General features: G+C 39.8%; 1 protein-coding gene across 2 annotated transcripts; it reads left to right on the plus strand.

Moving 5' to 3' along the window:
• Nucleotides 1–397: 397 nt before the first annotated feature.
• On the plus strand, nucleotides 398–25,464 carry osbp2a (oxysterol binding protein 2a). Of its 2 annotated transcripts, none has more exons than XM_084105130.1 (14): nucleotides 398–747; nucleotides 3,739–3,944; nucleotides 10,541–10,791; nucleotides 10,869–11,037; nucleotides 11,399–11,522; nucleotides 12,069–12,135; nucleotides 13,847–13,975; nucleotides 14,066–14,311; nucleotides 14,892–15,012; nucleotides 15,449–15,552; nucleotides 23,203–23,298; nucleotides 23,379–23,563; nucleotides 23,768–23,988; nucleotides 24,105–25,464. In XM_084105130.1, exons 1-14 carry the CDS (start codon nucleotides 590–592, stop codon nucleotides 24,245–24,247), a joined length of 2,220 nt encoding a protein of 739 aa, XP_083961256.1. In that variant the 5' UTR covers nucleotides 398–589; the 3' UTR covers nucleotides 24,248–25,464. The 2 variants fall into 2 exon arrangements, with proteins under 2 accessions (XP_083961256.1, XP_083961255.1); XM_084105129.1 differs by having other exon boundaries at nucleotides 447–840.
• The last annotated feature ends 1,333 nt before the right edge of the window (nucleotides 25,465–26,797 follow it).

Genomic DNA, 26,797 nt, shown 5'->3' on the forward strand with positions numbered 1-26,797 from the left:
TTTTGTGCTCCAGGAAAAAAAAAAAGTTTTCTAACATGAATGCGAGTAAATATTACAGACACTGTAATAGGTGAAGTATTCATTGTAGCGCCACCTTGCGGATAGTATAGAGAACTACATCCAAGATCAATTCAGTAAGACAATATTAAACAGGAAAAACACCGCGTGACTTTGCAACACCAAATGCCTTAATGCATGGATCAAGAATCTAATCGATATCGGATGAAGCCCTGCATTGTCAAGCTTATCCCGGGATGCATAGCCTATGCTTGAGCTTTTAAAAGCCTGTGCATCCTCGCATCCGCTCTCCTCACTAATGTCTTTACGTCATATGGCAGATTCTGAGCGGTCTGTGCGTCCGCGAGGCATCTACGTCATCCACTGTGTTGGTTCCCCCAGTAGCATCAGTTTTCCATCATCATATCTCAGAAGCGCCGCCTCTCCTCGCAGTGACCGCAAATTTGACTCCTCGCTCATGCCCTAAACGTGTTGCATACATGCGAAGGCAGGTGAGGTGTCTGGCGCGCGATCCGCAGCGGTGAGAGAGACAGCAGCAGCGCGCGCGGACCCCCCGCGGATAACGCTCAATATGACCGAACTGGTGGTGCGGACCCTTCCGTCTCCTTCAGGTGTGCAGGGTCCCGGCCCGGACACTTATAAAGGATGGCTTTTTAAATGGACCAACTACCTGAAGGGCTACCAGCGCCGGTGGTTCGTCCTGAGTAACGGCCTCCTGTCTTATTACAGGTACGTGCACTGCGTTTCAGTTGATGCGCACGAGGAGCGCTCGAGACTCTCGGCGCGCGTGACTTTGCTGTGTCACCCCTTTCACCGGCCACGGTACGTACATTATCTGACTTTTAACTGAGGTAGAGTTGCGCAGAAGTTTGAATTAAAAGGCCTCTTACCTGTGGGCACCGCAGGTTACAGCCACAGCACAAGTCATTTCTTAGCTGTCCATCCATGCAGCAACAATGCCTCTCCTGTTTATAATTAGTAATGGGGACATCTGAAGCAACTAGCCTAGATCAAGTTTCCACGCTTCTGCAAGGGCCTAACAGAAAAACACTATTTAATACACATTATACAGTGTATTTATATGCAGTGGGGTCTTAGAACACTAGTGATAATACCTCTGTTTTCTCATTTACAAAATTGTGCTTTAAAAATATTATCAGTGTATCCACTTAAGTAAAAAAAAAGGGTCATGAATTTCAGAATATCTTTGTATTTGGTGTCTCTTTTAAGAGGCATGAACTCCTCAAGTTTGTGTAGAACCCGATGGTCATTTTCTCCAGCATGATCTGAGAATGTTTCAAAGAACAAATTGTGCTTCATTGGGACATCTGTCCATCTCTATACAGCAGTTTAAATGCTCAATTCCAGTACATTTGACTTAAAGCTGCAGACCGTAACTTTTTTGGGTTGAAAATTATCCAAAATAAATGTTTGAGCAAGTACATAACCAGCCAGTGTTCAAAACTATATGCTTGCCTTGCCTTTACTGTTGTTCCACTTCAAGCTCGATTCAAAACGGTAAGCTTGTAATAATGTTTTTAACTCCAGTGGTACTGGTGGATTTCCACGGGAAATTCGAGCATGTCTTTGCGTCATTACGTCACATCTGTACAGTCCACATAAAGAAGGAGTCTCGGCTAGTAGGCTATATTGCGTGTGAGGATGTTGGAGGTGGAGATTTATAGCCTTTTCTCACAGCACTTGATATAATTACACTTATCAATTTGATGGCTGATCCAGAAAGGTTCAAACGACAATCACCAGTGACAACTGGAGATTCACCCGTTGTAATGCAAAAGACTTCGGAGTGGCTACAGAAAAAAAGAGACTGCAACCGGCCCATGCGAAAACAAGGATAATATCGGAAGGGCATTAAATGTAGTCACGCAATGCTGATGTTGTTAACATTAACAATTTGAGAACAAAGTATAATTTGCACGGTTTGACGTGATATGATAAGCGATCGTTAGATTTAATAATTTTTTCCCCTTAGTTGGTCAGAACAAAAATGGATGTTACTTACTTGTTCAGACTACATTTTCCGGTGAAATCCTTGGTCATACTTCCAAAAAGTAGAATCTGTGATTGTGAATGCCAGGATCCACACCGGCGCGGCGACTGACAGCCGCACATTCTCCTCAAAACATTGGATTCATCCGCGCTGTGCCGTGCGGAGGCACAGCCCACGTAAAGTTGATAATTCCGTGAATAATTGCAGATTTCGAACAGAGATGGCGACAAAGAGGAAAAACTACGGACTGCAGCTTTAATTTCACTACAGACCTTTGGGACATTCTGTTATCCAGAATTAAAAATCATTGGTGTTTAGCATATTGTATTTTTAACGCTATTAACATTAGTATCCTCATTATGATAATTGTTTTTGTACCCTTCAGCTTGTACTCAAGTGTGACTGTAATGCAGCAGTAATGCAGTATGTCTTGCTACTGCAGTGTATCTGGATTTGATATTAACGAGGCTCTGATTCTGCATTTATGGACTTAGAAATCCTGCAGTTATTTATTGCAGCCAGCATGTAATATCTGTCTGTCAGTCTGGTACTTTCAGTGTCTAACGGCAATGCTGATGTGAGCAGGGTACCAATAATCGAATACAAATAAGATCAAATACAATGTAATAGAAAATGAGATAATAAAAAAAAAGACTGCAATACAGTACGTAATGCTTATATTTACACAATAATTACTTACAATAATAAAGTCACCAATAATAATAAAATAATAAAAAATAAATTGTTTTACAACATAATTACTCACAATAATAAATTCACTCATAATAATAAAATCATAAAAATAAATAATTGTTTTACTCAGTAATTACTCACAATAATAAATTCACTAATTATAATAAAATTATTTAAAAATTATTTTACTCAAAATAATACATTCACTCATAATAATAAAGTAATACAACTAGATTATGTTTTATAACATAATTAATCATAATAATAAATTCACTTATAATAATAAAATAATAAAACTAAGTTATTATTTTTTACATAATAATTACCCACAATAATAAATTCCCCAATAATAATAAAAGTAAATGATAATGTTTAAACAATAATTACTCACAATAATAAATTCACTCATAATAATGAAATAATAAAAGTAAATTGTTTTACAGCATATGCACGCACAATAATAAATTCACTTATAATAATAAAATAAATAAAAAATAAATTATTTTTACACAATAATTACCCTCAAAAATAATTTCTCCAATAATAAAAGTAAATTATTATTTTTATCGCATAATTATCCACAATAATAAATTCCCCAATAAAAGTAAATTGTTTTACAGCATAATTACTCAAAATAATAAGTTCACTCATAATAATACAATAATAAAACTCAAAAAAAAAAAGAAAAATACAATTATACAAAATAAAATATTTTTACAGCATAATTATTCACAATAATAAATTCTCACATAATAATACACTTGAAAAATATATTTTACACAATAATTACTCAAGTATAAATTAATTCATAATTATTTGCATAGAAAATGCGCATGAACGATTGACAAGGCTGCTGGTAGATGTTGGAACTGACACTGTTATGTTAGTTAATCAGTCTGGCTGATATATCAGTCTATCACTAGTATATGGGTGTGTTTGTGATGGTGTGACTCGTGTCAAATTACTTTCAGCTAGTTGCTCCTTTAACCCATGTCATCGTGTGAATTTGTCTTTAGGACTCAAGCAGAAATGGCACACACCTGCCGAGGCACGATTACCTTGGCGACGGTGCACATAGAGATGGGCGACACCTATCACTTCGTGTTGACAAGTGGGGGGCGGAGCTACCACCTGAAGGCCTATACAGAGGGGGAGTGTCAGCGCTGGGTTTCTGCTCTGCAACAGGCCAAAGCAAACGCCACTCAAATGATGCCCCACTCAGGTGAGTCCTGTCACAGTGCCAATGAAAAGCATCCCAGGATGCACTTCATAAGGCCAATTCACACTGATTGTCGCCGTCAGTCACTAGATTACAGCACGTCACTTCTCAGACATTCCAAGAACAATATTCAATCATGTTCAGTCGACGGAAAAGAGAGCCGGTAGACGGCGACTGGTAACACACAGACCCGACACACTGGTAAAACCCAACGGCGTTTGTCTACGTCTGTCGGTGCAGTGTGAATTAGCTTATAAAGGCCCATTCACACCAAGGACGATAACTAACGTTAACGATAAAGATATAGTTCTAAAAATCGTTCTTTATATAAAAGAAAGCAGAGTTCACTCACACCACACCTATAACGGTAACGGTACAAAGAAACAATGTCACTGGAATCACTTTCAGAACTCTTTTTTCCAGCTGATGATAAAAACATTGAGTGCCAATCAGAACCCATCCTGCTTTAAAGAGCTCGAGCATTTAAAGGGATAGTTCACCCAAAATGTTTTATTATCCCATAATATACTCATCCTCAAGCCATCCTAGGTGTATATGACTCTCTTCTTTCAGCCAAACACTATCCGTGTTATATTAAAAAATATCCTGGCTCTTCCAAGCTTTATGATATGAGTGAATGGTCACTTGAGATTTTGAAGCCCAAAAAAGTGCATCCATCCATCATAAAAGTAAATCCGTACGGCTCCAGGGGGTTAATAAAGGAACCCCCTGAAATAAAGCGATATGATTTTGTTAGACAAATATCCATATTTATAACTTTATAAGCTAAAACCACTGGCTTCAGCCGTACACAAGTCTAGTTCCGGTGGAAGAGTGACCTCTGACCCGACGCATGACGTAGGATGTAGGAGTAGCGTAAGCTTAGGTGAGAGTAGACGCTGGGAAACAAACTCAAGCTCCTCCAACATTTCTCTTGAAAAATTCTAATTTTAGACTTCTAATTCATGACGGGTGTTTTGTTTTGCTCTGTCCTTTGCGCTTCCACTTTCATCAATACGTCATGCGTCGGGTCAGGGGTCACTCTTCCGACAGAACTACACTCGTGTACGGCGGTTACCGGATGCCCGTGAATACAGTTTATAAAGTTATAAATATGGCTATTTTTCTTACATATTTTTCTTACATTTCTTATATTAAAAAATGTGTAAAATACATTCATAATAAAGAATGAGGAGTGTGCACATATTCTATTGTTATTGTTTCAATAATCTTTCTTGTTCTTCAGGCTTTAATAATACAGGGTGGGCCATTTATATGGATACACCGTAATAACATGGGAATGGTTGGTGATATTAAAGTCCTGTTTGTGGCACATTAGTATATATTAGTACACACCACCCATCTTGAGGAGTTTGCCCCCTCACATATACTAATGTGCCACAAACAGGACTTTAATATCACCAACCATTCCCATGTTATTACGGTGTATCCATATAAATGGCCCACCCTGTACATCAATCTCAGCCATATACATTATTTTTAAACAGGTCTGCATTCTTATCTTCTCATAACCTTTAAGGCCCGTTCAGACCAAGAAAGATATTTATAATGATAACGATAACAATATAGTTCTATGACCATAAAGGCACAGAGAAACGATGTCCTTGGAATCACTTTCAGAATGATTGTTTCCAGCTGATGAACGATAAAAACATGACAGCCAATCATAATCCATCCTGCTTTAAAGAGCTCGAGCAGACGGCAAAACTGCTTATGATAAACGGAATATTGTTGTCCGCTGGTGTCGTATATAATAGAACTAAACATGAATTTCATTTTTCATTTTAGCAGTGCAAGTTCTGTAGAAATGATTGATTGCAGATCTAATCTCAGATGTAAAGGCTGTGAACATGAATGCACAGTCAAATTATTTCCTACAGAAAACATCATTTAGTCTCACACTTGTATATCCCTAAAAAATGTTTTGTATAATAAACACCTTGTTTATCCCCTTTATCATTTAAGGCAAAACTTTGTGCCTTTTCTATTATTTATTTCTTTTATATATTTTTTAGCCAAATGCCACTAGGGGGTAGCATTGTTTGTGATTTTTAAGCTTGTTTTTCCTTTCATATTTAAAGTATTTATAAATCCACAATTATATACAAAGTAATTATTATTTACTCATAAATATTCTATTTTAAATGTGTTTTTATGTGTGTGTTACATTTAATTGACAGGTTTCATTTGAAATTAAATAATGCAGTGCACGTCTTACTTTTTTTTTTATTTCTATCCTCAGAATTCTGTTGTTGTTTTTTCTTAACAAAAATTAATACTCCCAGCCTGAGAAAACATACATTTTAAGTGAAATATCTTTGATATTTTAAATGCACAGATCATTTTGACTGTTTTCGACGACTCCTACATTATTGCTTTTACACGAGCCTCTTTTATCCCCAAATGTGATTAATATGCATGCTGCAACACCTTCCCGTTTGGACCATCTCATCTGCTACTGAATGAAATGACGAGCATGATAGCTCCGCCCACTGTGCAGGATGGAGAATGTGAGGGGAAAGAGGGAGGGCGAGAAGGAAAACAGGAGCGCGAGGGATGGGAGGGAAGCTTGGAAGGTGACCGAGAGGGAACGCTGCTTCACGCTTGCATTCAATAACATTTGATCATCTTATCATCGTATTTATCAGCGATTCAATCCTGTTGAGAAAAGGTAGGACAAACTATAAATACATATGCTTGAATGGCATTAATGCAAAAACATGTCTCTTGTTTAGTGGAAAATAAATCCAGAGTTCATAGATGTTTTTTAGCCAGTGTTTTATTCGAGTACTACTTAAAATTTGATGGAATGGTCTGTTTTACATCCTTATTCAGCCTTGATTTTTTTAAAGTTAAAAATGCAGTACCTTTTTATGATCAGTTACAGGAATGAGTCTATTTTTATAGATGCTCTGAAGCACATTGTGGCTACTGTATCAGTCAATTCCTATCAGTCAACTTGATGTTCGCATGTGTTCACTTGCTCTTTCGTGGGCCAAATACATTACAAATTAGCGCTTACAGCTAAATCTCAGGATTTGCATCGGGAACCAATTGAGCCCATGTTTGACTTCATAACAGCATGATATGCGGTATAGCCTGCATTTATAACTACATTTTTACATTTTTTGAATAAAATGTGCAGTGTTGCTTGTGTTTGTCAGGGCGTTGGTAGCATGTTCTTGGTGTCAAAACTCCTAAGTTACTTTAAGTCTGGTTTGTCAGCACCTCATTACTGTACACTACTGTGAGAAACTTACAACACAACTGTGCAAATCAGATTATCTGTGATGCAAAGTATGCAGGCTGATGGGCCAAACTGGATAGTCAGACAGCCAGTGAACTTTTCGAAGATCGTTCTAGGCTTTCCTTTGCTGCGCCTCCATTGATGTTGGTCCACACTTTGAATCTTCCATGTTAGGTGTGGTGGTTAGTCAGGGATGAGTCACTCGTCTCTCTCCAGCAGGTCAGGGGAAGCTGATCTTTGTTTTGTTCTCCAGCGCTGGTGCTTTTCCTCTTACGCCCACCGAGGCTGAGCGAGTTTAATTCCCCCGAATCCCTCCTTCAGGTCTCGCTCTGATGGCAGGCAGGAGTCATCATCTTTATGTGTCTCAACAGACTGGAGGAGTTCTCGCTCTCTCCTCTTTCATTCTGCTCTCTAGACATCCACACTAATCCACTTTTCCCCATTGTTTTCTTGGCAAGCATAAAATTGCAATATTTTGCTTGGATTGGGTTTAAGATGCTTTGGCTTAGATGCAGTTTGGATGGAAAGATTGAATCATATAATCTTTGCAGCTGCGATTCGGCACTGTAAAAAAAATCCAACTTGCAAAAAGTTCTAACAAATGTAAAAAAAAAAAAAAGTTGCATGAACAAAGAACAAAGAGAGTCTCAACAGTATGAACTCAACAAGAATACTAATGAGAATACTAATAAATAAAAGTATTTGTAACAAAAGGTGCTTTGTTGACCTCTATTTGTTCAAAACAGGAGTATAGGAATAGTAATATAGTTTTTGAAATTGGAAATAAAACAAAGTTTATTGGAGTATGTTTTACAAGAAAATACTATTTCAGCCTTCCTACTTAAAAATTACGTTTAATTCAATACTTGCCATTTCTTTGTTACTATTTGTGAAATTTACTGAAAAGTGAAAAGTGTTTCAAAGTAAATCCTACACCAGTTTTTTATTGTATGTTGCAAGGACATGCATTAATATATTATTATTTTATAATTTTTTTATAGATATTTTTTTTAAAAGATATGGCCGATAAGATACAGATTGTTTTTAGTACCTAGTAATTATTGTTTTATTTAAATGTCTTGCTTTTATATAAAACTAATTAATCAGATAATACTAATACTATATAATAATACTACAATGAAAAACAAAAACAAAACATTGATATTCATTATTATTACTATTTTTATTATTGCAGTAATATGAAAAGTTGCTATGTAAATGGTTGGAAATTAATTTTTTGTGTTTATTTTAGAGCTGTTAAGCTTACAGATATATTATTAATATATTATTAATTATGCAATATTTTTATGCTTTTTTAAATGTTTTCTTATACGCACCAAGGCTGCATTTATTTGAATTTAAAAGAACTGTTTTCTATTTTAATTATGTTAAAACATAATTTATTCCTGTGATCAAAGCTGAACTTCAGAAATCCTTCTGATATGATGATTTGATGCTCAAGAAACATTTCTGATTATTATCAATGTTGAAACAGTTGTGCTGCTTAATATTTTTGTGGAAACTGTGATAAAAAAACAAAAAAATAAATAAAATAAAAAAAACTTTGGTGAATAGAAAGGTCACAAGAACAGCATTTATTTGAAATAAAAAACAACATTATAAATGTCTTTACTGTCAGTTTTGTTTTAATGTGCTGCTAAATGAGTATTATTATTATAATTTTTTTAAAACCTTACTGAGCCCAAACTTTTGAACAGCAGTGAGTATATGTACACATACACATATACATATAATCATAATGACGGTACATCACCTGATGATCTGATCAGGGAGCAGCAGGTCATTTAAAGGTCACACTTCTACCCATCTGATCTCCATTCACTGATGTACAGATTCAGTGAACAGTGTGCCAGCATGTAATTGCTCATCTCTGTGTATCTGCCTCAGGCTCCTACAAGCAAGTACTTCCAAAAATGTCTTGCGTCACACAAGACAAGAGGTGATTTACAGCCTGCCCTCGTCTGTTTGCCAGTGAGTGATGGCCATGTTGTGTGAGAGAGTAGGCAAAGCGAGACGCATTAGCCCCTTTGGGCTTTTCATTCTCTTTATAGCTTCTAAAAATAGCCGTCTCCTAGTTTCCATGGTAACCATGTTCATTCACAGAAATCTGGTGTTTGAATGGGTTGTTGGTTATTATGACGCCTCTCTTTCACACTCGCTCATTCCATCACCAACTGCCCACATTCAATGGTGATGTCCTTCAACTCTCCAGTGACATCTAAATCTGGATATTTCTCCCTCTGATTGCGTCTTTGTTGCTTTCGTTCTGTTTGAACATGTTGTCTTTCTCTCTTTCTTGCTGTCTCCGACGGCCATCTCCTCGGTCCATCTCTGTGGTCATTTCTCAGCATCCATTTAAAGCTTAGCTGAAAAACACGCTTGTAATTGAAAAGACCTCCACAAAAGGACTGCGTAAATTCTCAGCTGTCACATCAGACCCCTCCAGCGCCACGTCTGTGCTATTTATAAACTTATTTTAGTTCAGCCTGTAGTACTGCGGTAAATTTGATCATCTCTGTTGGCTGCAGAACACCATAACACACAATAACTTCACTTATTTAAAGGAATGTGTTATACTTTCGATTACCACAAGAAGACATTTTGAATCATCCCTTAATTTGCAAAAAAAAAAAAAAAAAAAAATGGATGCAGAAATTCACTTACAATGGAAATCAAATTTGTTGAATGCCAAGGACCCCCAAATATGATGATCCCCTGGCAAGGAACCCATTTCTAAAATGTAAATGCTGCAATATATTTTAAGACTCATTTTTTACTATGTGAGGAAAATAGTAAAAGACTATGTTTTTTATACATACTTTATACAATATATGTAGTATTTCTTATTTCTAGAGCTTAACGTTTTTCAGATAGGTCTATATCAATTTAATTCATTTCTTTGTTCTTTTTTATCACTGTTTACTTGTCTTTAGTAATCTTGAAAGTTATTTTTTATACTTGTATAAAAAATGGTAGTAATGGCTGGTAGTTTTTTGCGATATTGAAATTGATCACAAGAATCATGGTTTTTCAATGGTATAAAAAATGTAGATGTCATAAAAACCTAATTTAAAGCTAAAATAACGTTAAAATAATGTTATCGTGAAATAAAATTACTCATGATATATAGATTTTGGTCATATCGGCCACCCCTTTTAGGCATGCCTGCACATCCTCTGCTGTCAATGGACATCCGCCTGCAAATTGTAAATTGATGCAAATGAAAATGAGGCTGCGACTAGCTTTACTTCACTTATAACATCTTCTCATTAATTTTCCGTCTGTCTCTCCATTTATCTCTTTTCTGCAGATGACTCTGGTGACGAGGGTCCACTAGCCCAGCCGGATCGGGCTCTGATCCAGGGGGCGCTCAAGACTCTGGCCAGCAAGCTTGAAGACCTCAGCACCTGCAATGAGCTCATAGGGAAGCACGGTGCCGCCCTCCAGCGCTCCCTCAGTGAACTAGAGGACCTGCGAACCCCCACCGACGGCGCCGATAAACTGAAGACCGTGAACGAGCGAGCCACTCTCTTCCGCATCACTTCCAATGCTATGATCAATGTGAGTCTTACAGTTGACTCTGCATACTAAACGAAATTAAATGAATGATGAATCTAAATGATTGGTTTTTGGATCAGGCCTGCCAGGACTTTGTGGATCTAGCGGAGACTCACAGCCGGCGGTGGCAGCGTGCGCTGCAGTATGAAAGGGAACAGCGCCACCACCTGGAGGAGACCATCGAGCAGCTAGCCAAACAGCACAACAATCTGGAGAGAGCCTGGAGGGAAGCGCCCAGTACACACAATAGTGAGACTTTTTGACTTTTTTCTTCCATCGAGCACAAAAGGAGTCGTTTTGCAGAATGTCCAAGCTACCTTTTCTCTATAATGAGCGTGAAGAGTAAACTTTGGTCGTCATGCTCCAAAAAGTACAAATAGAATAGAAAACAGTTATTTTAAATTGCAATAATATTTCACAATACTATTGTTTTTACTGTATTTTTGGTCAAATAACTGCAGTCTTGGTGAACGTTTTTCCAAAACATTAAAAATCTTAATGACCCAAACTTTTGAATGGTAGTGTAAATATTTCTATCTTTATTATAAAACTGCATTTGTAATAATGCTCACCTAGCACTAAGTGAGATTGTCCATGTGTTGCTCTTCAGAAGAGGCAGAGCGAACACCGGAGGGGGAATCCAGTGAAGAGAATGAAGACATAGAGTTCTTTGATGCCATGGAAGATTCTCCAGCCTTCATCACAGTGCCTGCAGAGGATCACTCACAGCACAGGTTCATATATAGATCATATAGTTGATGGCTTTTACTCACTGAACCAGACACACACCCACAATCAAATCACTGACCATCTGATGCATATAAAAGGAAAAGAGCTTGATAAAATAACAAGATCAGATTTGATTGGCTGACTGTTCACAATTTCTGGAAGTCAGAGTGCCCAGGTTTTACTAGCTCACTTAGAATAATCTTCACAATTTACACAATTGTTTTAGCTTTTTCAGATAATTATCATTTGTGCACTGAAACTGCTGCACTATTATTTGAATATTTTTTAAGTGTCATCAATTTCAGATGTACCTACCCCTAAGTGGCGTGTAAAAACAAAATGAATTGTGGTTTTTCATGTCAGTTAGATGGCCTTTCCCTGTATAAATGGGCAGTTCTTTGCCAAAATAAATGAATTCTATTTGGTATAATAATGCCATTAAGCAACAAATTGTTTTTCAGCATTTATGTGTTATCTATTCAGGCACTAATGTACCTGAATAATGATCTTCCATTTCATCCTTCTCTTGTGTTTCTCTGTGTGTCTCTCAGACACTTGAGCAGTAACCAGAGCGTGACAAGTGGAAGTTTATCCAGTAATTGGAGCCAGGGCGACAATGTAGGTTTGGGCTTTTGTTTAATCATAACATATCCAAACTAAACCACACATGCCAAATAATGTTAAATATCTTAATTAAAGAGTTAGTTTACCCAAAAATGAAAATTCGGTTATCGTTTACTTACCCTCATGTCATTCCAAACCCATAAGCCTTTTGTTCATCTTCGAATCGAAACACAAAAGAAGCCATTTTTAATGAAATCAAATATCTTTCTGTCCCTCCATTGACAGTGTACACAACTACCACTTTGATGCTCTAAAAACTTCATAGAGAATAAAAGCCTAAATTCAATCTGCTCATCATATAAAGCGATTGTCTCTTCAGAAAATTTGGACTAAACTGCTCAATTCATATGGATTTTTTAAATGATCTCTTTATGAACGGTTTGAAGCGTCAAAGTGGGTGAATAGGCTTTCAGTGGAGGGACAGTTCATAATATTATATTGAATATAATAATATTAATAATAATACTTTATACATAAGAAATTAATACTTTTATTGCATTTATCAAAAGCAACAGTAAAGATATTTACAGTTGTAATCAAACAAATGTTTGTAGTTGTTTGTAATGAACAAATCAAACAAAAGTAATTGAAATAGCTCAACACAACAAATGTTTCAAGTGGTTTCCCCAAATTCAACTGAAAATGCAACTTTTATTGACTTCTGCAGTCTCAAAATTATTCAACCCCCTGAATTGAATCCCTCACAACAGCACAAATCTACAAAACAGGTGTTGTCTCAAGCACATCTGATGCAACTAATCAAGGGCTTCATTAGTTTCACCAGGTGTGCTTGAGCTAGAACACATGAAATATCTGAACTGGCTAGGCTTGTTGAGTATCACGTTTGACTGCATGTTAGAAATATGGTCAAAAATAAGTCAAAAGAATGGTTCAAAAAGTTAGAAGATATCATCGCCCTTCACAAACAAGGAATAGGATACAAAAAGATAGCGAAGGCACTAAATGTACTAAACGCATGCTAGAACTCCAAGACATACACCACTACTGACCCAAAAGCACAAGAAAAGTTTGCTCAAAATGACGTAAATAAGCCACAGAAGTTTTGGGATTCTGTTCTGTGGAGCGTTAAAGCAAAACTAGAACTTTTCAGCCCTATGTATCAGTGGTATGTCTGGAGGAAGAATGAATGTTGCATTTTCCATTGAATTTGGGGAAACCACTTGAAACATTTGTTGTGTTGAGCTATTTTAATTACGTTTGTTTGATTTGTTCATTGCAAACAGCTGAAAGTCTCTACATTTTGCCAATAAACCTGATTTGCAGTGGGGGTTGAATCATTTTGATTACAACTGTATAATGTCACAAAATATTTTTATTTCATCGAAGAATCCTGAAAAAATGTATAATGGTTTCCACAAAAATATGAAGCAGTACAACTGTTTTCAACATTGATAATTAAAAGAAATGTTTTTTGAGCATCAAATCTCTGCATATTAGAATGATTTCTGAAGGATCATGTGACATTGGATTTATATCTCAATTTCTTGGTGAAGATGATTTCAACGGAGAGACAGATATCTCAGATTTAATTAAAAATATCTTCATTTGTGTTCTTAAGATGAAAGAAAGCCTTATGGGTTAGCAACGGCAAAAAAGATGATGATGTAAATGATGACAGAATTTTCATTTTTGGGTGAACTGTCCCTTGTGTTTGCTCACTAGAGTGTTTTCTCTGTGTTTACAGGACAGTTCTGGTAGCTACTTGCGCAGAGGCAGACGCTGTCGCATCCCAGATAAGCCCAACTACTCCCTGAACCTGTGGAGCATCATGAAGAACTGCATTGGCAAGGAGCTCTCCAAGATCCCCATGCCTGTAAGAGGAGTCTCAGATCTGGTGTGTTGTGTAGCTGTCGATATCTGAATCTTCACAGGGATTTGCATGCGTCTGAATCCTCACTTCCAGGTGAACTTCAACGAGCCGCTGTCGATGCTGCAGCGTTTGACGGAGGATCTTGAATACAGCGAGCTCCTGGACCGGGCGGCACGCTGCGACTCCTCTCTGGAGCAGATGTGTCTGGTTTCTGCCTTCTCCGTCTCGTCCTATTCAACCACCATCCACCGCACAGGGAAACCCTTCAACCCTCTGCTGGGAGAGACCTATGAGCTGGACCGCGTGGAGGAGTACGGATACCGCTCCATTTGTGAACAGGTCCGAAACCACACTCATAATGCACAAATATTCATTTAATTATTAATTGAATAAATCAGAAATGAGGATAATAATAATATTATTGATAATACTTTGTAAATAAATCCTTATTATGCACCTTAGTTCAGTAGATAAGTAGAATTTTTTTTTAAAGAAATTAATACTTTTATTCAGCAAGGATACATTAAATTGATAACTGAACGTGACAGTAAAGACATTTATAATTTTACAAAAGATTTCTATTTCAGATAAATGCTGTTCTTTTGAACTTTCTATTTGATCAAAGTTTCCACAAAAATATTAAGCAGCACAACTGTTTTCAACATTGATTGTAAATGTTCTTGATCATCAAATCATCATATTAGACTGATTTCTGAAGGATCATGTGACACTGAAGACTGGAGTAATGATGCAGAAAATTCAGCTTTGATCACAGGAATAAATTACATTTTAAAATATATTACAATATAAAACAGTTATTTTAAATTGTAATATTTCCCAATATTGTCAGTGATTCCACACACACTGATTCTCTCTCTCTCTCTCTCTCTCTCTCTCTCTCTCTCTCTCTCTCTCTCAGATAAGTCATCACCCACCGGCGGCTGCCCATCATGTGATATCGCAGCGAGGCTGGACCTTGTGGCAGGAGATCACCATTGACAGCAAATTTCGTGGCAAATACATCTCCATCATGCCGCTAGGTGATCCATCATGAGCTATGTGTCGCCTCTCAAGGACATTCACATCATCACACACTCAAAACTATTGAATAGTTTCCACTTTTCTATCAATCCAGAGTTACCTTAAAACCTTGATTACCTTGAGGGAATATAAAGCAGAACAAAACAGTAATAATATGTAAACTCTATAAACGTTTTAAAAGTGATCACATTACATTTTTTTTTATTAAAATACTTGTTACCTAGATTCACTTTGTGCACATGCAAATGTATATATAGATGTGCTGCTTCCTGGTAAACGTTACTTCAAAGGAAAATTTCATTTGTGGAATGGTTTCTATTTTTACAGCTCCGAACTGTTTTTAGAGCGAATCAACCTCGTTGACTTTCATTTCCAGGTACATTTCTCCTTCTCATGCTATAATTTGCTCATAATGCCTCTGTTTGCTCTCTGTAGGCAACATTCACCTTAAGTTCCACGCCAGTGGGAATCACTATGTGTGGAGCAAGGTGACCTCCACTGTGCACAACATCATCGTGGGCAAACTATGGATTGACCAAGTACGTGATCGGTGTTCTCTTATTTTTTCTGAATTTGTTATGTGTACGTATTACTCTTCTGTTTTACTCTTCTATGTATTACGCTCACTTTAATGTCGTTCCAAATCCAAAATCACCATGAAAGTATCATTAAAGTAATCCATATACTGTATATGTCATGATAGAATACTGGAAGCAATAGCAGGTAAAATAGAGTTTATTTCGAACAGCAAGAACAAAAGTAATATCACTCAAAAGTCAATGCTGAACGATCTCATGGGGACTGGCGATCCGCTGCACGCAGGAAACCGGCAACCGACGCTCTCAGGAAACAGGCAAACAGACGCTCTCAGGAAACAGGCAAACAGACGCTCTCAGGGGAAGACAATCAGGCTCACTCTCGCAGGGACTTCGATGGTCAAGTGCAGAGGTGCTCGGGTGCGGTGAATCCGTGGAATCCTCAGTGCTCGGTGCTCGTGTGCGGTGAAACAGAAAAGACGCGATCCACAGGAAGTTCAGATCCGGAAGAGACGGCACAACACTAACACACAGGACTGCAAACAACGGATGGACACTGGAAAGGAGAGGTGAATGAGTATTTATGGAGAGCGGGAATGGATTGCACCTGAACAGGGAATGAGAGTGATTGATGACAGCTGGAGCACTGAACAATCACGCGAGCGGGACAACGCCCACTCGCGCACACTCACAGACATGTAAACAAACAGTGACACGAGACACAGAGGAAACAGTGCATAAATCAACCGTGACAGTACCCCCTCTCCTAGGAATGCCTCACGGCATTCCCAGACCCCCTTACCTGTCGATTGTAATCATCGATAAGGGAGTGATCCAGGATGTCACGAGCAGGAACCCAACTTCTCTCCTCCGGACCGTAACCTTCCCAATCCACCAAGTACTGGAACCCGCGTCCCCTCCGCCTAGAATCCAGGATGCGACGGACCGAATAGGATGGTTCCCCGTCTACGAGCCGCGGCGGTGGGGGAACCGGGACTGGCGGATTAATACGTGAAAAAAACACGGGCTTTATCTTTGAAACGTGGAAAACCGGATGAATTCTCCTGTACGCCGGAGGAAGGTTGAGGCGGACTGCCACCGGACTAACAATCTTGGTGACAGAAAACGGGCCAATAAATTTGGGAGCTAATTTATTCGAAACGGAGCGGAGAGGAATGTTCTTGGTAGAAAGCCACACTTTGGAACCGACGACGTATACAGGAGGCCTTGACCGGTGGCGATCGGCCTTGGCCTTGGTGCGCTCCCGCACTTGGAGGAGTGTCTCCCGGGCTCTCGTCCAAGTACGGTGACACCTCTGGATGAAGGCGTGGGCGGAGGAGACCGCGACTTCGGATTCCGTACTAGGAAAAACAGGTGGTTGGTACCCTACACTACACTCAAACGGAGACCGGCCCGTGGATGACACTGGCAACGTATTGTGGGCGTACTCCACCATAGAAAGTTGTTGACACCAAGAGGAAGGATTCCTGGAGACCAAACATCGTAGTGTTCTTTCCAGATCCTGGTTGGCTCTCTCAGTTTGACCATTGCTCTGGGGATGGAACCCAGAGGACAGACTGACCGTCGCCCCCAGCAACTTACAAAACTCTCGCCAGAATTTGGACACAAATTGGGGTCCCCTGTCCGAAACCACGTCTGTCGGGAGGCCATGTAACCGAAAGACGTGGTCTACGACTGCCACCGCTGTCTCCTTGGCTGAAGGCAATTTGGGCAAGGGAATAAAGTGGGCCGCCTTCGAGAACCGGTCCACCACGGTTAAAACTACCGTGTTACCCTGGGAGGGTGGGAGGGCGGTTATAAAATCTAGAGCGATGTGGGACCAGGGTCTCGAAGGCACCGACAGCGGTTGAAGTAACCCATCTGGGGGTCGATTGGATGACTTACCAGTGGCACAACTAGAGCAAGCCAAAACAAAACTGTGAACATCACGAGCCATAAGTGGCCACCAGAATCGCTGCTTAACTAAGGAGATAGTACGACTCACCCCTGGATGACAGGCTAGTTTAGAGCAATGACCCCACTGGATAACGTCTGATCGTAATCCCTCCGGCACAAATAAGCGGTTAGGTGGGCACCGGATCGGGGGCGTTACCCCTTCCAAGGCCTTCTTGACCTTCGATTCGACCTCCCATGTGAGCGAAGAGATAATTAGGGTCTCTGGAAAAATGCGCTCGGGAGTAGGTTCGTGTTCGGGACGATCAAAAATACGCGACAAAGAATCGGGTTTGATGTTTTTGGACCCCGGACGATACGAAAGAGTAAAATCGAAACGACCGAAAAAAAGTGCCCACCGGGCCTGCCTGGAGTTCAATCTTTTGGCGGTTCTAATATACTCCAGATTCTTGTGGTCTGTCCAGACGATAAGATTCCTCCAACCAGTGACGCCATTCCTCCAAAGCTAACTTGACCGCCAACAACTCTCGGTTACCAATGTCATAATTACGTTCGGCAGGAGATAAACGATGTGACAAAAACGCGCAAGGATGCATCTTGTCGTCTGAAGGAGAGCGTTGGGAAAGAACTGCGCCTACCCCCACCTCTGACGCATCGACCTCCACCACAAACTGACGTGAAGTATCAGGGGCGATTAAGATGGGAGCTGAAACAAAGCGGCTCTTTAGTTTGGCAAACGCAGCCTCAGCTGCGTCTGACCACCTGAACGTAGTTTTGGGGGAGGTCAGTGCGGTCAGAGGTGCGGCTAGTTGGCCAAAGTTGCGAATAAACCGCCGATAGAAGTTGGCGAATCCCAGAAACCGCTGCAGGGCCTTGCGGGAATCTGGGATTGGCCACTCTACCACAGCCTTAACTTTGTCAGGATCCATACGCATACCTTCAACCGACACGATGTGTCCCAAAAAAGGAACCGACTGTGCATGGAAAACGCATTTCTCCGCCTTGACAAAAAGCCCATTCTCTAGCAATCGTTGAAGCACTCGTCGAACATGCTGCACATGTTCCTGGAGAGACGAAGAAAAAATCAATATGTCATCCAGGTAAACATATATGAATTGATCGATCATGTCTCGCAACACATCATTGACGAGTGCCTGGAAGACTGCGGGACTATTGGATAAACCAAACGGCATAACCAAATATTCAAAGTGCCCCCTAGGGGTGTTAAAAGCAGTCTTCCATTCATCCCCCTTCCTGATGCGGACCAAATGATAAGCATTACGTAAGTCCAATTTTGTGAAGAGTGACGCTCCCTGCAACCTCTCGAAGGCTGAAGACATCAATGGCAAAGGATAGGTGTTCTTTACCGTGATGTTATTCAACCCTCGGTAGTCAATGCAAGGTCGCAGAGAGCCGTCCTTCTTCCCCACAAAAAAGAACCCCGCCCCCGCTGGAGAAGAGGAAGGCCGAATGAACCCGGTTGCTAGAGAATCAGAAATATATTTCTCCATAGCCTCTCTCTCCGGAACCGAGAGTGAATAAATCTTGCCCTTGGGCGGAGACTTACCTGGCAGTAAATCTATTGCACAGTCATAGGGACGATGCGGAGGGAGAGAAGCAGCCCTTGACTTACTGAACACTTCCCTTAGGTCGTGGTACTCTACGGGCACGTTTGACAAATCCACTGCTTCCTCCTGCAACACAGGGACAGAAACAACAGAACAAGCAGACACTAGACACGAATTATGACACTCAGTGCTCCAAGCCGATATGGTCCTGTGTTTCCAGTCAATACGGGGGTTATGCAAACTTAACCAGGGGTGTCCTAAAACGATGGGTGTGAGGTGGGAGTCCATGATGTAGAATGAAATGGTCTCAGCGTGATTTCCAGATGTGATGAGTGTGAGGCTCTCAGTGACTTGAGAGATGGCTGGTAGTGTGTGTCCATTTAATGCGTTTACAGTGATGGTCTGAGGGAGTGTTCGGAGGGGAATATGAAACTGTAAAGCAAAACTGTAATCCATAAAGTTACCTTCGGCCCCCGAGTCAATAAGTGCCTTGCAGTGGTGATCGTGAGTTGACCATCTCAGTCTTACCGGGAGGATGGTGGAAGTGGATGAGGTCTTTTCTGCGGAGATCCCACCCGACAGTAGCCTCATACTTACTGTCGGGCTGGGCCTTTTACTGGACAACAATGAGCGAAATGTCCTGCGCCACCACAGTATAGACAAAGGCCCTGGGATCTCCGCCTTTCTCTTTCCTCCCGGGAAAGCCGAGCTCGCCCTACCTGCATGGGCTCGGGATCGTGGGGACCGAACGCGTCCATGCCGCTGGACCGCTGGTGTTCCACGCTGCCGCGGACTCTGGTGGGTGACGTTCGTTGGCCGATCCGAGATAGACGAGCGTCCACCCTCAAGGCCAGATCAATAAGCGCGTTTAGTGATGGGGGCAGGTCCAGGGCGTAGATCTCCCTTTGGACGCGTTCGGCCAGCCCATGCAGGAATAAATCCCACTGCGCCTCCTCGTTCCAGCGACACTCGGCTGCCAGGGTCTTGAACTCAATGGAATAGTCCGAGACGGATCGATCTCCCTGGCGTAGCTCTGCCAGCACCCTGGCAGCCTCTCTTCCCGCGACGGCACGATCAAAGACCCTCCTCATTTCCGTCGCGAGCGCCTGGAACGAGGAGCAGCACTGGTCTTGATTTTCCCACACGGCAGTTCCCCAAAGCGCCGCTCTCCCAGTCAGTAGCGTCAATACGAACGCCACTTTCGACTCCTCTCTCTCGAAAGTCTTAGGCTGTAGGGCGAAATGCATGCTGCAACGTGTTAGAAATGGACGACAGAAGTTGGGCTCACCGGAGTATGACTCAGGAGTAGGGAGTCTGGGCTCCGACTGGGAGAGAGGCACAGCTGGTGTGGGGGGAACTGCCAGTGCGTCTGGTGGTGCTGGCGCAGTGGGAGGTTGCAGCTGATGGAATCGCTGGGTGAGCTCGGACACCTGCGAGGCAAGAGCCTGAATTGCTCGTCCTGTCTCCCCCTGGCTGCGTTCCTGTGCATCCATACGGCCGATGCATACTCGAATAAACTCCTCCAATGAAGCTGAAGATCCCCCTGCTGCTTCCATGTCTTGGTCCATCCGTTCTGTCATGATAGAATACTGGAAGCAATAGCAGGTAAAATAGAGTTTATTTCGAACAGCAAGAACAAAAGTAATATCACTCAAAAGTCAATGCTGAACGATCTCATGGGGACTGGCGATCCGCTGCACGCAGGAAACCGGCAACCGACGCTCTCAGGAAACAGGCAAACAGACGCTCTCAGGAAACAGGCAAACAGACGCTCTCAGGGGAAGACAATCAGGCTCACTCTCGCAGGGACTTCGATGGTCAAGTGCAGAGGTGCTCGGGTGCGGTGAATCCGTGGAATCCTCAGTGCTCGGTGCTCGTGTGCGGTGAAACAGAAAAGACGCGATCCACAGGAAGTTCAGATCCGGAAGAGACGGCACAACACTAACACACAGGACTGCAAACAACGGATGGACACTGGAAAGGAGAGGTGAATGAGTATTTATGGAGAGCGGGAATGGATTGCACCTGAACAGGGAATGAGAGTGATTGATGACAGCTGGAGCACTGAACAATCACGCGAGCGGGACAACGCCCACTCGCGCACACTCACAGACATGTAAACAAACAGTGACACGAGACACAGAGGAAACCATAAATCAACCGTGACAGTATATGTATCAGTATTATTAATATGCAATTATAGTACTTATGAATATTTTGAATTCTTTTTATTATATTTATATATTTTCTTTACTTCAAGTTTCAGTATTTTATTGTGCTTTTGTCATATATATATATATATATATATATATATATATATATATATATATATATCATATATATATATATATATATATATGTATGTATTAATTTAGCTTTATTTCAATTAATGAAAAGACATTTAGTAGTAGTTTTAGTTAACGATATCAATGCCATATTCCAAGTCTTCTGAAGCTGTACAATGAATTCAATAAAATTCAAAAATTCAATAAAAATCTTTATTGTTGCTCTCAAATCCAACATGGTACCATTTTATGTTATATCAGGTTTAATGGAAGAAAAAAATAATTGGTTTGCAGCAACATGAGGGTGATTAAATTATGATTTTTCATTTTTGAGTAATATTTATGGTTTGAGTCCTCCCACGTTGTGTGGCATTACTCATCATTACACTATCTGTTGGAGAAAAGTCACCATTGACACGTTTCTCCTCCATCTGTCTTCCACCCCATCATTCCCACTCCAGAGGAAACAGGAAGCTGTTATTACATATATATATATACAGTGTGTGCAGAATTATTAGGCACGTTGATTTCCTGATCATATTTTATTTCCAGGAACATTTTGCCAATTCCAAACCATATTAATCTTAATAACTACTATTAATTTTGTATTTAATCATTTATAAGTATAATTGTTCATGAAGGCTGGAAATGAAAAATGTCTTATTTTCAGGTGTGCAGAATTATTAGGCAAGTTTTCTTTTACAGATAAAATAAGCCAAAAAAGAGATTTAACAAAGACTGAAAAGTCAAAAATTATTAAATCCCCATGAGAAGAATGCAATACTAATGCAATACTAGAGATTGCAGTTAAGGCATGACCATTGGACAGTGAAATGCTCATTGGGTCAGCAGGGTCAGACAAAAACAGGTGGAGAAGAAAAGACACATGCTAACTGCAAAAGAATGAAGAATTAAGGTGAAGAATTAAGTGTGAAACCATCAGGAACCCTTTACAATTCATCTTCCAGAATACGTTTTAATAAGTTTTGTGAGTTAATTTTTAGTCCATCTCTGCAAAACAGACTTCAGGGTAGGAGATGGACTTAAAATAAACTCACAAAACTTATTAAAACGTATTCTGGAAGATGAATTCTTCAAATAGTGGTAGAAGAGGATGTGGTGCTGGTCCTTCAAGAGTCACTCTCAATCTGTCTGTCTATAAAGCCTATAAAAAAAACCACTTATTTCACATATTTCACAACACTTCAGCTTGTGATTCTTATTAAGAGGGGGGTCATTTTTTAGGATTCTTTGCCTAACCCAAGTCTCTGAGACCCTGACACCTTGCTCTTCTGGAGACTCCAGGTAGGTTGGAGTTCTGGAAAATGGTGGCGCTGAAGACTAAAGGGTTCCTGATGGTTTCACACTTAATTCTTCACCTTAATTCTTCATTCTTTTGCAGTTAACATGTGTCTTTTCTTCTCCACCTGTTTTTGTCTGACCCTGCTGACCCAATGAGCATTTCACTGTCCAATGGTCATGCCTTAACTGCAATCTCTAGTATTGCATTAGTATTGCATTCTTCTCATGGGGATTTAATAATTTTTGACTTTTCAGTCTTAGTTAAATCTCTTTTTTGGCTTATTTTATCTGAAAAAGAAAACTTGCCTAATAATTCTGCACACCTGAAAATAAGGCATTTTTCATTTCCAGCCTTCATGAACAATTATATATCACTTATACATGATTAAATACAAAATGAATAGTAGTTATTAAGATTAATATGGTTTGGAATTGGCAAAATGTTCCTGGGAATAAAATATGATCAGAAAATCAACGTGCCTAATAATTCTGCACAGCCTGTATATGTATTCTAATGCAAACAACTGCTCTCATCACTGCAGCTCCGTCATTATTATTAATGTATACTCTTTGTCCCGATGCAGTCTGGGGACATTATAATAGTGAACCACAGGAGCAAGGACACGTGCCACCTCAAATTCTCCCCTTACAGCTATTTTTCCAGGGATGTTCCCCGCAAGGTCAGTGTGTGCATCCTCTGTTCAGTCTGTGTGCTACTGCCCTCTGCAGGGTACTGAGTGTGTCTGTGTCCTGTCACCAGGTAACAGGCGTTGTGACGGATGGTGAAGGCAGCGCACACTACATTCTCTCTGGAACGTGGGACGATAAAATGGAAAGTGCAAAGATCATAGAGAGCAGCCACGGCTGGGGAGGATCTGAGGGAAAGCAGAAAACTGTCTATCAGACTCGATCACCACAACTATTGTGGAAAAAATACTCTCTCCCGTAAGAATCAAACTATAACTGTCTATCTATCTATCTATCTATCTATCTATCTATCTATCTATCTATCTGTCTGTCTGTCTGTCTGTCTGTATATATCTGGCTATATTTTTATTATTTATAATGTGTAAATTATATATTTCTTTTTAATATTTTGTTTAGTAAACGTATCTTTCTATACTCTCGTTTCGTCTGCTGTAATTCCAGCGAGAATGCCGAGAACATGCATTTCTTCTCTTCTCTGGCCTTGACTCTGAATGAGCCTGAGGATGGAGTGGCTCCTACTGACAGCCGTCTACGGCCCGACCAGCGGCTGATGGAGGCGGGTTTGTGGGACGAAGCTAACGCTGAGAAACAGCGTTTGGAGGAGCGTCAGAGACTGGAGAGGAGGAAGAGAGAGGCGCAAGCCAACCTCGCACTGGAAGAAGGCAAGACAGAACCACAAACACTCATGGCGTTTCAATATACAGTACATACAGTGCAGTAAAGCTGTAGGCTAGTATACTATTATCTCAATAAAGATGTTTTGTCCTGGATTTGACAGGTAAAGAAGCGGAGAGGTACCAGCCAATGTGGTTTGAGAAAAGGACTGACACAGAGACAGGTGAGAGCAGCTACGTGTACAGAGGAGGCTACTGGGAAGCCAAAGACAGACAAGACTGGAATCAGTGCTCTGCCATCTTTTGAGGCCTCTCTTCCACCAGGACCAGCTTGCCATTCCGAATCATCTTTCCCATTCCAAGGAGTTTCAAAGATGTGGAATATACTGATTCTGTTCAGTCTCTACTAAGGCATCCACATGTATATAAATGTATATCTTAATTTGGAGTGTATTCATGGGGGCATTGGGACACCTGTATCATAGCAGGGAAAATTCACATAGCATGGAAAAAAAAATGAAAAAAACATTTTAAGCACAAGAAATGGAGGCACTTTATAAATGTCACAGTGAAAGACACTAATAACATTAATGATCTGGGGAATGTAACACTTCACCAGGGATAAGATTCTTCCTCAGAGCTTTTGCTGATTGCTTCAGGTTAACTGTATGATAGCCATGATGAATTATCCACCGGTGTGTGATAAAAGACATTCAGAGCACATGCTACTCTTGAAGTATGGAGACCGAATGCCCTCAAGACTGTGTTCCTCCACTGAGCTGTAGAATAGATTAAGTGCTGTGTGGTTTCAACAGTGCAAACATGCTCCATTAGCAACCTAGATACAATCCAGATCAGTGCATTGATGTTGCTTTTACAAAATAACAATTATCAAAGCTAATTTATTAGATGCGAGAATTTCTTTTTAGCTGGCTGTTTGGTTATTTAGCACAAGCGTAATGTAAATGTCATTGTGTAGGTGATGAATTACGGCTTGATTGAGATTCTCCATTTAGAGTCATGGTTAGATGTGTGCAAACATGCTAAAATTTAGTTAAGTAGATGAATTAATAATACATTGCACATCGTGAAGTATTACTCATCTGCATGCAGTGCAGATTTTTGGAAATAATTATGCAAAATTAAGCATGCACTTCAACAGATTTCTTCATATATTTGTCTAACACAGTATCAGATCACATTTTAGGGTGTTTGCAAACTTTTGGCCTTGACTATATATTGTCAATAACTAACATTTTGTGGTGGCAATACTTTCTAGTTTTTAGTATTAGCAGCTGAAGCACACTAACACTAAATACACCCTTCTTGCTGCAAGGAAAAGTGGTCTGGAATACTGACCGTAAACTGTAACCAAAACGAAGATGAAGGAAACTCATATTTAGGCATTAAAAACTTTCAGAATATGAGCAGAGCAGTGTTGTATGTACTTTTCCAATGAGAGTATACCATGTCAGGAACTGTGTTTAGTACATTGTGAAAAATGTAAAGGACTGATTGAATATTTACTGTCTGTGTTTGAGTTTTTTAACCAAAAGCAAGTGTCTTCAAAGAATTCCTTGAGATCATCAGCACCATAACGACTGCAAAAACTACACTTTCCATGTACGCAGTATTTTCCAGATATATAAATAACCTTAAGCTGATTATTATAACTATATAAATTGATTAAAAATGATGCTGATATGGTGATGTTGAATGTGTTAGACATTCCAAGGACTCTTATTGAAGTTCATCTCTCTAAAATGTGCACTGTAGATAATGTGTATTTGTCTTGGTTGTCGAAATAATCTGAATATATAAGTAGGCTAATAGATTCAAACGAATGATAAGAAAAATAATTATCTGATTTAATAATTATTAAGGTTATCAATGGTTTGTTTTCAGTTCTCATCACGGCCAGTAGTTGGCGCCAACGTACTTGGAATAGCGCTGCAGCATAATTATGGTAAAATTATGCAACACAGTATTGTTTTAATCTTCTAGAAGCAATTTAGTCTCCTGGCAACAATATATCCTGAAATCTACAGGGTGAATATAAATGAATTTATCTCATGAACAGGCAAGACAGAATTTTCTGCTGTAGATGCATTGAACATTGATAAAATGTCTGAATGTTTTATTCCACATTGATACTGTGAAGTGAATATGATGGGTGGCAACATTGCTCAGTTAATCACCTTTATATTCACAATACTTATAGCACATCACTGACTCACGTTAATGGAAGATCCTGATCCACTGGTTCAGAACGGCAACATGCTCATTTACTCATCATTTGCTCAGCCCATTTCTTTCTTCTGCTCAACAGAAGTGAAGATAATAATTTGAAGAATGTTGGTAACTAAACTGTTGACTTCCAAATTATGGGAGAAAAAAATCCTATGGAAGTCAATGGTGCCCAAAACCTTTTGGTTACAAACTTTCTTCAAAAGATCTTCTTTTGTATTCAACAGAAGAAAGAAACTCGTACAGGGTTGGAACAAGTTGGGGGTGAGAAAATGACAAGAGTTTTCATTTTTAGGTGAACTATCCCTTTAACCAGGTTAAACCTGCCATCTAAAATAACCATTATCTACTAAGTCACAGGCCTTAATCAGTCAAGCGTATCTTGCATACTGTATAACACTGTAAAATGTAGCCTATAGTGATGCGAGTGACATTTTTAACATTGTCATGAAAATCTAAAGGCTTTATTGGAAGTATTGTTAACCTTTTTTCAATATGATTTAAAGTGTTTAAATATAGAAAGCAATAGCCTACATAACGTTATTATAAAATAAAAAGGGGTGAAAATAAAAGGGACATGTTAAAAATAACCAAAAATATAGCCTATAAA

This window comes from Abramis brama (assembly GCF_963993115.1).
Source record: "Abramis brama genome assembly, chromosome: 25".
NCBI classification, from domain to species: Eukaryota; Metazoa; Chordata; class Actinopteri; order Cypriniformes; family Leuciscidae; genus Abramis; species Abramis brama.

What these genes read in the sequence shown, in the direction of transcription:
- osbp2a (XM_084105129.1), top strand. Translation starts at nt 590, where the DNA reads ATGACCGAACTGGTGGTGCGGACCCTTCCGTCTCCTTCAGGTGTGCAG. An exon ending in TCAAATGATGCCCCACTCAG is followed by an intron (nt 3,945 to 10,540) that starts GTGAGTCCTGTC and finishes TCTTTTCTGCAG; the next exon opens with ATGACTCTGGTGACGAGGGT. An exon ending in GCAAACTATGGATTGACCAA is followed by an intron (nt 15,553 to 23,202) that starts GTACGTGATCGG and finishes GTCCCGATGCAG; the next exon opens with TCTGGGGACATTATAATAGT.